This window comes from Zootermopsis nevadensis, unplaced genomic scaffold, assembly GCF_977971745.1.
Source record: "Zootermopsis nevadensis isolate Lab colony 2312 unplaced genomic scaffold, Znev_1.0 Znev_ptg000011l, whole genome shotgun sequence".
In the NCBI taxonomy this organism is placed as follows: domain Eukaryota; kingdom Metazoa; phylum Arthropoda; class Insecta; order Blattodea; family Termopsidae; genus Zootermopsis; species Zootermopsis nevadensis.
Genome location: NW_028259143.1, coordinates 14,239,616 through 14,251,826, shown reverse-complemented (window position 1 = coordinate 14,251,826; position 12,211 = coordinate 14,239,616). Strand labels below are relative to the sequence as shown.

Sequence of the window (12,211 nt, the reverse complement as noted above, 5' to 3'; positions counted from 1 at the left end):
TCACTTTAGTATTTGAAAATCATTATCCCAGAAACAAGTTATATGTAGAAAATGCATATAGGAAAAAATGCCTTATTAAAAAATACAATTATTGACTGAAAGATTGCTGGAGGTAGTCAATATTATCTCAAACACATCTAAATCTATATTCCCAAATTCTGCATTCTATAAAGGGCAAGACACAATTACATAAAAATCCACTTATCTAACACTCAAACTGTTGTAAGCTAAATATGATATTTTATGCACATTGACAATGGGTGGGCACAATGATCATCACATTTTCACTCAAGAGCTTTATTTCATAAAATTACAGTGTTCATATCCACACATTTATTACCAACTCTGGTTAATGTAAATCTAAATACAAAATAGAGTAATATATATGTATATATTTCTATGTTATGTTGTACAGATACCAAACTTAGCTCCAAAACAGCAGCAACACCAGTCTGCAATATACAAACAAACAGCTAGGAAAATGACAGGTGGGTGAAGCAGGAAGAAAACCAGCTGTAGCAGAATGCTCCTTATCCAAATGACTTCTCAGAAAAACTTCCCCTCTGTATATACACGTATTAGCATCAAAGTAAACATAAATATTAGGTTTCTCCTTCTGCTACAGCGTAAGACATAAGCACAACATTATAAAATTGTTTCTTCATTAATTAACGGTCATTCATCATAGAAATTTTATAAAAACAACACTTCTTTATATTGTGATTAATGTATAGATCACAATGTAGTAATAAATTTATCATTGCTTACATTAATGAGTGTCAGTATCATTTATTTTTTGTAAAAAAGTACTATTCTTGTTTCAAAAATTCGTACAAACTTTTAACATACAGCAAGATACTTTATATTATTCAAAGGCACCTGGTAGTTTGATAAAGAGAGGCTGCACGCTAATAAGTTCTTTTCTCCATATAATACTGCAGTAACAAAAAGAAAACATTTAAGTAAGCCAACTGTAAAATTACAAAATATTTAAACAAATGCAAATCCAAACTTGTAACACACATAAAATTATTTATTATTATTATTATTATTAATCTGTCCACGAAGAAAACATCTGAAGGCACAGTTCATGCAGAAGATTCTTATCATATCACACAGGTTTTACCACTACGATTTATTAAGGGACTCCAGTCTATCGTGAGTTGGTCTTGAAAACTGAGGTCAGCAGGCTAGCTGCTTCATCCCAGAAAATTAACCATAAATCCTTCAATGGCTCAGGCTGTAAAATATGAAGTTGGCAGCTTATCTGCTTCTTTCTGGGAACCCAACAATTAATCACTAGATGGCTCAGATTAATTCAGTTGTTGACAAGATTGTAGTTATAAAATTACATGAAATAAAATGATGAACAAAGAGAATTTTTATACAATACTTTTAAAAGCATGAGTCTAGAAGGAAATGTAAAAGAAAATGTCCTTAAAGTGTAGCATCTTCCAACGCAACAAATTACAGAATAGGCCTAGCAATGAACATTCATGCAGTAAGATTACTCTTAAACAAAAGAAAACCCCCAAAAATATATGTACTAAACAAAGAAACAATTATAAAATTGATAGTCAATTAGCACCAAGCCCAAAATAATGATACATCTCTTTGCTTTTCAATGTAGAATGTCAAGAAGTATACTCGATATTGCAACAAAATTGTTAAAAGTTATGGCCCTAAAAATGACAGCTGTATACAGTCTTCTGCCTCCAGAATTCAATACTGTAGGTGATTTCAGGAATCTGTGTTCAGTGGCCATCTTGAACACAACTACCTCTTTATGACAAAACAATAAATTCCAAATTTTACAGAAGATAAATTTTGAAGCCCTATTCTGATTAGCTGAGCGAAGATGAAAAAAATAATGGGAATTTCATGCACAATAATGCTATGGACCGCACATTTAATAATTATACAAATGTGTTAGATAAAGTTTCTGGCGAATGAGGAATAAGTCAAGGATTGTGGCCTACCCAATCACCTGACTTCAATTCCTGTGACTTATTTATGGGGTACACAAAAAAATCAAATTTATGTGAATAACTGTTAACTCACTACAAGAAGTGAAAGAGAATAGTCGGCAGGAAATCTCCATTATTCCACGACAACTTTGCTGCATGTGTAAAAACATTTTTTTAAGATGTGAGGCCTGCACAGAAGCAGAGGGTCAGCACTTCAAGAATCTACTATGACCTAAGGTAAGTCATACTGTAGGGGGAATACGGACAACACAATCGGCTTCTGCAGCTCTGCTATGTGGAAAGCTTGTCGTCACACTTTACGAGGCCTGGACTCACGATAAACTAGAGACCCTGTATTACGACTTCAAAAGATAGTTTAAATTATGATTGCAATCACATGGTGGTGTTTTGAATAATGTATGTACTGGAACGGCCATCTGAAGTTTCTCTAGGGGTACAATGGATCTGAACATGAGACTGAGGAAATTTTACATTAAGGACCACTGAAACTGAACCTTACACAGAGGTTCCACTGTAATACTACACAGCTGTCAAATGTGACTTCATTACTGTGCACTACACATTTCAACACTAAGTACACAACTGTCAAGTGAATTTCTTAACTATGTAGTTACGTCGTCTTTTTCCGTCACACACACTGCCACGTATGCAGATACTACATTGTGTAACCTTTGTGGTTAAATCAGTCAGTATTCTTTTCATAAAACATACACCACAATGAAAATCACTATGCATTTGTCCATAAATTTTGTCCTATTAAAGAATTATCAGTTTTATGCATCTATGATGTATTCGCATTAATGTACCTGTTTACTCCACAATGAACATAGAGTAAACAGCAAAAACAAAATTTGAGTCAGTGATGACAACTGTACTGTATAACATACACTATCAAACTGAACTACTGTACCATTTTAACATAACCTTTGTTCCAATATGTGACTAAATTTGAAGGTCAACATTTTATCCAGTACCATTTTAAATTTATATGGCTTAGTATTGCACATTATGAACAGGATAACAAACAAATAATCCTAAAACAAATCACAGCATGTCTCCAAGCTTGCAAATCTGGTATACATGATTCCCTTCAAAGGGATTCCATTGTAGGATATTCAAGTATGGACTTTTTTTACCATAAAATTCATAAGCTTGTTAACCCTATACATGAAAAGGAATAGATCAAAATAAACCTCCTACAACTGTAATGAATCAATCATCCAGAAAAAATAATGCCTTTGTTTGCTCAGTCTCTGTTAAGTTTCCAACATTCACATTTCTATTGAGAGAGATTACAGCTAAAGTCAGTGTTCCCACATAACAACATTCTATATTACCAAAACGTAATGATTCACTCATAGGCTTTCCCTCCCTCTGTGTTGACGTTGTAGAAATTTGTAAACATCAACATCTTTTGTAACATGAACACATATTTTGTCTTAAATGTGGATGCAAGTAGAAAACTAAACAGACTTTACCAGTTCTGCGGAGTTGTAACATACACATTTATAAGCGAATGACAAAACATACCTGTGTCTACCACTGCTCTTACCCAGTTCTGAATTTTTAGAGAGAGAGAAATGAACAGGTCAGGAATATGTTTCCTCAGACAGACAGTAGAATACAAATGACAATCATGAATGCAAAGGGCTTACAGAACATGAACAAATATCAACATACAAATAAACAAACATTTCAAAAGAATATCTGATATCCAGATCCCCAAGCCGCTCTATCGATTATAAGCAAAACAACAGATGATGCAGAGAAATACACAAAAAAAACTTTTTCAACCTGTGCATCTTGAACAGACCGAGATATTGGCATCGATTAAAACTTTGAACTTTTCACTCATTTTAATACCCTGCCCTTAGAAAGCGCAATTCCACTAAAATAACAATTCACACAATATGAATGAAATAACAAAAGTCTTTGAATTTTATCTCAAAAATTGTTCATATAAATGAAAAGTGCACAGCAATCTGATCACAATAAGTGTTACAAAATTTTGTGAAATATTTTACAATTATGTGAACAATGAATGAAGTCTTGAAACAACTGATTTTCTCTTTCAGTTATGACTGGCTGCTATGATTAAAAATCAAACATGTTTCTTAGGTCAAAGTGATAGTCCAATAAATGTAAAGTTAACTTTGTTCCATGAATCACTGTTAACACAGACAGGGGGAGGCTGGACGTATCTGCACACAGGATATCCTTGCCCTGTGAGTCACTTTACGAAGGTCTTCAGCTCATGATCTGCTGAAGGTCAAAATTAAATGCCATGAATAAAATATAGAAACAGGTGAAACATCCTATTAAACAAAATATCAAAGTGAATCAGCACCGTTGTTTTAAAAATGCTTCTTTACATATTTCAACTTCGATATTATGATACATGTGAACTGAGCATTTTTAAGTTCTGTAGAAGAACTTGTTGAAGTCTGTTGCTTTGATAGTCAACCTCTGTACAAACACCACTGGATATACACACAGTAATATTTAATAATAATAATAATATATATTAATACCATACATGGTATAACAAACACATTAAAATTTGAATTTTTAGTCACAAATGTCTGTGATCTCAAAACACTAATATAATAAATCCTAATCATGTGTTTCAAAGAACAATAAATTACACTACTTCCTTACCACAGTGTAATACTGTAGTTAAATTACTTCAAAATGTTAAAGGTCATATGCACCAACAACCTTCTGGAAGAACACGTAAGTGCAGTCCACTTCATACTGCATGCAGACACATGTCAACAAATTTTATGAGCCCAAAAAATACATCTCTGTTTTAGCACTATGAATTAATTAACAACTAACTGTTTAGCTTTCCAATAGATTTTAGTCCCATTTTAACAACATTTACAATTAACATGAATGCACTGGTGCACATATGCACACTATTCAACAGAAATGAATCCAGTAACCTGATTGTGAATTAGTGTCTTCTGAAGCTTCAGTGTTCAACAAGAACGTACAAATAACAAGAAGAAATTCCTTGAGATGTAACAGTAACTGCAGGTTCTAAGTAATTTAATTTTCTTAGTCCACTGAAATAGTGTTTAAGGAAAGTTTCATGCTTACATTCAGTTCAATATACTGTGCCCCGAAAACAAAATAGAAACACGTGTACTGTAAGTGAAAATAGGAAGAACACAGATTTCAGAAAAAAAGATTATGTATGTGATAAGGAATCTCATTATTTTTATATAAAAATGTCACAGGCTGTGACAAGTTTCAAGCACATAACATAGTTCACCACTTGATTCATACAGCCTCATTTTTGCAATGAAATGAAAACCAAATCCACACATATTTTACACCATAAAGTAACATCACTTACAAATGTTACTAAACTTTGAGACAGCAGTAGGTACAAAGTCCAAAGTGACTATGCAGGTGGAGCACGGCATGGCACACTACGTATTGGTATGAGAACACAGCATACCCAGTGTCACGTACACAAGAAGACAGCGATACTTTCGTGACTGACGAAATTCTTAAGTAAAAAACACACTCAAGTTAATGATAAAAATGTTTTAGAAAACACACATACACTATCCAGTATGCGCTATGCAGTTTTTTACAGACTGATACGGTAAGAATAATTTGAACACAATGTGTAAGAAGTACAGCCATCACTTCAATGGGTAATGAAAATGAGACACTTGAACAGAATGAAAACAAACATGCATGTTATTCCTGAAGATTGTTGGTGTGTATATTCTTAAAATAATCATATGACTTCATTTTCTGTAATTGTGCTTACAAATGTTTGGCACTGCAACAATTAAGTTACCAAAATAAGGCTGTGTGGTCAAAGAAAAAAGCACAGAACTTCCAAATATTCCTATCATAATGGCAAGACTATGTTACATGGCAAGTGTCGGTAACTTACAAAGTATTACCGTGGCCCTTGGCAACATACTGTGATAACCTCAAAGATGTACCAAGTAACAGCTGATGTGTAGGAGCTGCCTGCTGCATGAAATCATAGTGAAAAGTCTTAAGAAGACAGAAATATGCAACACTTAAAAATACAGTAATTCAAGAAGTGTCAACAGTAATCATGTTGCAATTTCCCAAAACTAAACTATGTCTGGATAACAAGCAAAAAAATCAACTTCAAAATATTTTCATTCGCTTAAAAATAATGTGATAAAGCAGAATTTAAGTGCACTATTGAACTTATCTGAACGTAGATTTCTAACTGCAAAATCATTCAGTGCATCATGAAGCTACAAGGGTCAGGCGACAATTCACAGCTTAAAGACGCGTGTTCATTTATGAAAAGGAAACACATACATTAGAACCAGACCTCAAAAATTACTGTGCATATCCACTTCAATTTAAAATATCCTTTAACACAGGAAGATAATGTTATGGTCTAAATAAACAGAAAACTGATAAAATTAAGGATACTTGTACAGCGGTATAGATATGTTTTTTGTGTGGATGGCAATAAGTTGTCTTCAAGAGCATGAAAAATAAAGACAGTCAATAAATGACCACCACAGACATCAAATGAAAGAACATATGCAAAACAGAGGACGGAGATATTGGAGAAGCAGTGAAGGGAGTTGGGTCACCTTATACTGAAGCCATGGATGATTCACTTTTGATAAATGCTGTGCTCAGAGGAACAAGAAAATAAAGAATCAGAGAAGCTGCAATTCCAACAGCAAAGTTTCTCAAAATGGACAGAGTCACAAATGGCATGGCCAAGGTTTAAATGGTTTCTGTGTACACTACAAGCATTTTTCACATTAAAATCTTCAAATGCAATAGACTGCCCACATTCAGCTTGTTTCTTATTAAGTAACCTGAAAGGTACCCAGTATAAAACAAGTACACAATACAAAATAATACAACCTGTGTTTGAACATTTTTCAGTCTCATACATAGTGAGACAGTTTACGTGTAAAAGGTAAAGTAATAGACCACTTTAACAATCTAGACAAAAATTAAACTTTCATCATTGTGAAACTGAGAAGGACCAGCAAGTCAACTGGCCTGAAGTTCCCTTATGTAGGCAGATGAACCCAAGGCAGTACACATAAAAACACAACTGTTAACTGGAAAACAAATACATTGTGCTGCAACCAGAATTCTGAAAAATTCTACACACAGTTTTATGAAATGAAAAATAGGCTCACATATTCAACACTGATCATGCGCTAATTTTCTGGACATCCATGTTCTTTTCTGCTAGATAAGGTCCAGTTACATGTGAATTTCTACTACTAGTAGCTTTAAACATGCCAATACTTATCCATTAAAATTTATACATAACAATGAAATTACACTACGGAAGTATAATCAGCTTTTCAAAGAATTCCTGCGCCATAGGGCGAACAGTATAAATCTCTACTACAGAAAATGTACAATATAAAGTTGAAAAAACTACACCTCCCCAGTTTTGAAGAAGATAACCTCACAAGAGATAAACATCAACAATTTCAACCAACACCTCAAAGTTTTAACAAAGGCACTTATTGTCTTATATATAAGATGAAATTTAAAAAATTGGCAAAATAATAACTTCGTATCAGCGTAAATAAAAAAGTCAAATGTGCACATACCTCCAACATATTTTATTGATACGAATATAAGCCACACATTTTTTCTAAATCTGTACTCCTAGAAGTAGGGTGCAACTTACAATCGGAATACTTTTTGTGGTGAGACAATCAGTCTACATCAAGGCTGATTACAAAATGCTAATTATGGTTTTTGAAAGAGAATCACTGCAAATATTTAATTTATAGTAAATATACACAATGGTTTCACAGAAGAGTGGATGAATGAAACTGCTTGAAATAAAGAGGGGTAAAATGTCTGTGTTAAAGATCACATTACAGTCGAAGCTTTGACAGTGGATCAAGTTGCGTCTCCTAACAACAGCTGGCAAAGGTGGTGCAGGGATTAAAATTTTTACACAAAAACTTGCTTTTAGTAGTAGCCAGTTACTGCAATACATGAAATCTGTGTGGGTGAACCATGTCATCACTTGAGTGAGGTGGGGATGTAAGATCATCATACTCTGAAGGTCTGAAAATCTTCGGCCTAACAAACAGGAGCAAGACTCTGGTGATTTGTTGCATGAACCAGTACTATACTGACGAGTAACAGCAGAAACTGAAACATACTCTCTGTCTTTCTCATTTTAACAGTTGTCACCAACACACGTTTCATGAATCCATTCAACCAGTAATCAGGATTTGGCACTGGATGTGTGAACATTATGTGACCTAAACCTAGACAACACCGTTAATGAAAAGGGAAACCTTCAGAAATAATGAACATGCCAACTCCATTAATTACAACTGAGAGTCCAGATATTAGGATCATATAAAATTTTGTTCACAATTTGCAATAAAAGAATAGGATACTCAACAAAAGCACACTTGACTTATTACTGCGACAGCTATGTAGAACAGCTGTAGTAGGAACATGAAACTTGCAATGGTAGGTAAACTATTTCACTGCTTGGGTGGGTGAGAGGGATGTAAAGATCGCAATTTCAAAAACATTTTACTAAACCTAACAAACGCGATCAGTAGTCATATGAACCCATAAATACATGCTTTTGCCTTTCCTTCGGTCTCCCTTATTTTAATGTCACCTGATACTGCATTTTTGAGAGCCCAGCAGACAATTTGTGTCAGTTTTTATGTACTTAAATCTTAGAATTCTGGTGTGGCTTATATTTGTACAAATATATCTCTTCCAACTCTGCCATAACCTGCTGCAATCTTTTAAATACACACAATACAACCTCCAGTTTTAAAAAATAAGTTAAGGCAAGGCACATGGTCATTATTAAAGTTAGTAACTACAGCAGATAAATTGTGTTCAGAAACCACAAGAGAGACTGGAAAGGAACAATACGTTCTCCAGTTCAATGGTTTTGATTCTGAGAAAAGTTTTTCACACTGACAGACAGAGACAAACAACCTACTGCTGTTTAGAAGTATCCATTCCACTTCAGTGCTTCTTGTACAGCTGATATTTTCTCAATGTTTCTTCACCACAAACAAAATATGTAATATGTGGCCATGGTATGTTTCGGTCATGCGGACGTAATACTTTAATTTGTAACTCTCAATATGTATCCTTTTGTTCCATGCAAATCTTAGTTACAGATAAACTTGGTCAAATGGACACTGAAAGAAAAAACATGCTGCAGTATGCACCAACAAAGATGCAAGAATTAAACATGTAAATGAGGAGGATTATTTGTACTGACTAAAAATGGATGAAAAATCAGGTAGAGAAAATTTCAAAGAAGTTCTTAATTTTATAATTTAAAAGATATAAAAGACTGACCATCACTGGCCTGTGATTAGCAAAAAGGAGTTATTCCTGTGTATATCACAAAATGTGAACGGTACAGTATTTACCAGACTACAAGGCAACCCTCCTTCCTACTAGAAAAATTTTAAGGAAACAATTTTATTACTTCTTCAAACTTAATTCTTAGTTGAAATTCTCCTACAGAACTTAGTGATGTTTATTTTCCATCAGTTTATACTGGTCAATTTTTGGTCAAGAGAATGTTTTCTTGGCGAAACATGCATCGCTGCACACAGGCCTCAGAAGTACCATTTATTCTCAATGTTGCATGAATTATTAATCTCTTCAATTTATGTGATAACCATTAATTCCAAATTCCCATCGCATTTTATGAGGATGAGAGCACGTGTCCCTCTTGTATGATGTATTAAACAGAGGCACAATCATCACAAACACTTTCATAAAACCGCAAATCTTAATACAAATAACGTGAACAAGTATGAATATTCAATATCAGCATTAATACCCTGTACATATCTGAATAGTCTCTACGGAGGGTAGCCCAGTGTCTGGTGACTGCGATGTAGCTTGAAACTCATGTATCTACATGACTGAATATTTCCAAAGCTGATGTTCTGCTCTCCCTTCAGTTAAGCTGAAGCAAAGATACTGGACATATTGAGCTACTAGCTATAATGTGATATCTATGAAAATAGACTAAATGTGGGCATAACAGAAATGGTAATGAAAAGCCAATGAATACTGCCTTCAGAATATTTTCAAATTGATACTATAGTTATAGGCATGTTTTTAGGTATGGCACAGTTGCCAGTTTTATCAAAAACTGTTTAGTCAAATATTTTTTTTGAGCATGTTTCTTCATTTGGACACTCAAGAATAAGAATAAAGAGAAAATAACACTTTGTCTTATAGTCAGGTAAATAAAGTACACACTGCAGGAGAATACAATCTCAGCTTCAGCATTAGGTGGTCTGTTTCCTACCAAGAGATTCAGACATGGTGGTGAAGACAGAAGATGCCAAAATCCTGTCACTTCATTCATGGCCCTCTCACATCTTTCTAAAATTCTTTATACATTACAATGACCTTCGGCCAAAGACAGGACACACTATGGAAGACACATGGACAGGTAGTAACAATATGTTAGACCAAGTTATTGCTTAAAGAATCAATACTGTATCTAAAAATATAAATATAAAAAAGGAACCCAAATAGTTGTTCGTGTTTCAGTCTTCTTTGGTCTGGTACCTATCAGCAATGTGGTGTAGCATGTACTCCAGTGCCGAGGAGGTGGTAGCGGCAAACAGCTGGCGCCACATGTACTCGTGCAGAAGGATATTGCCCTTGGGCTTCTGTAATTCTTGAACTTCCTCACACACCTCCACCGCTGACTGCCAGATAGTATCTGCGCACCAGAAAACAAGATGGCTCAATGACACAAACAGATGCAATAACTCAGCTGAGTCTGCCTTGAAAAGTTCATTCAGAATGACATGGGAGAGGGGACGACAGAGAGGCTGAGCACACCACAGTAAGTAGGGCAGGATGTGGCTGCATGTTGCTTTAAATTCCATTTCAACTCATACATTGTCATGACAAAAGACTTGGACATAAACCCAAATAAAAACATGGCAGACTACTGCACTCCATTATTGCATGCATGGCTAATTTTGGCCATTAAACTCAGCGAATGCAGAACTAAGAGCAAGTTACCAGTAAGGGTAGCAATGATCCATGTACAGTCACTTCAAACAAAGATTAGCCACAGCACAGACATGGCAGTAGCTATGCTGCATGGAGAAAATCATTTCAAGGAAAAACCACAGTTTCTATATCTACATAGTGAATAGAATTTCAACTTGAAGATTGGTCATGCCACTTTAATTATGCATCTTCCAATAATATGTTTACACTTAATGAACCTCCATTTTCACTATTGCCATGATGTCACTGCTACTGTCATTGCTGTCAGTGACATTATCTTGATCATTCATTCAATTCTGTCCCCTTGTTCACACAAACTTCTCCAACGTTCTACTCCTGTTTGTGTGAATTTATGATTATACAGTTTTTTCCATGGCACATAACAGATTTTAATAAAATGACCTCTGCCATAATAAGTTCTTGAAAGCCACAGCAGATGGTGCTAATGTTCAGAGGAGTATTTGTAGAACCACAGAGTGAAACAGATGGCAGAATTTTAGTGTTACAAGATTGTGGAGAGCTCTTGTTCACTCTGTGTGTGTGTATTAAGGTTATGCAACACATGGCTGCTCTTTGCTTCTTGTATTTATGAAAGATGGCAAGAAGGAAAGTGTGTGATGATGATGAAATAGTGTCTATCCTAGACATGAGAAATGGAATAATATCAGGCATTATTAGCAATAGTGATAGTAATAGTGAAATAAGCAATGCTGGTGCCAGTGACAGTGAAAGTGGTTCATGTGACAATGGCAGTGTAACAGGGTAACATGAGTAAGTGAGTGGCTTCGGGTTACTGATTCAGACCCTGGACCAAGCACAGTAATTCTGGTAACAAAAAGAAAATGCAGAATGTGCCCCCCATGAAAAGATCTAGAATCACAGACTGATCACCTCCAACCCCATCTGATACAAAAACACTGCTTGTATTCAGTATCACATTGAAGACAGTCACTGTAGCACACTGTTAAGCACTGCGATTATATGCACAGTTAAGGTAAAAAGCTATCCCAATGCATGCCAATGTTGGCACTTAGGGGAGAGGAGGTACAGCTCCTACTCATTCTCAACCTCGACACTAGATGGGGGTGAGTGGTTAGTAGCACACCCTGGCTGTGCTTTGCTGTGGGGATGGACTCCAGTACCCATGGACAGGAGGCTGGGTGGGCCCCAGAGCCAGTCTGGAC

The 12,211-nt window shown here is 35.2% G+C and overlaps 1 protein-coding gene across 4 annotated transcripts in view; it reads right to left on the bottom strand.

Annotated features, from left to right (window-relative positions):
• Window positions 1-281: 281 nt before the first annotated feature.
• The window catches only part of LOC110837195 (uncharacterized), a 76,268-nt gene continuing 64,338 nt past the window's right edge, over window positions 282-12,211 (bottom strand). For all 4 annotated transcript variants that reach the window (XM_022079072.2, XM_022079070.2, XM_022079071.2 and 1 more), the window contains exon 5: window positions 282-10,728. In XM_022079072.2, coding sequence (XP_021934764.1) covers window positions 10,550-10,728 — 179 coding nt within the window. In that variant the 3' untranslated portion in view covers window positions 282-10,549. The remainder of the gene's footprint in view (window positions 10,729-12,211) is intronic.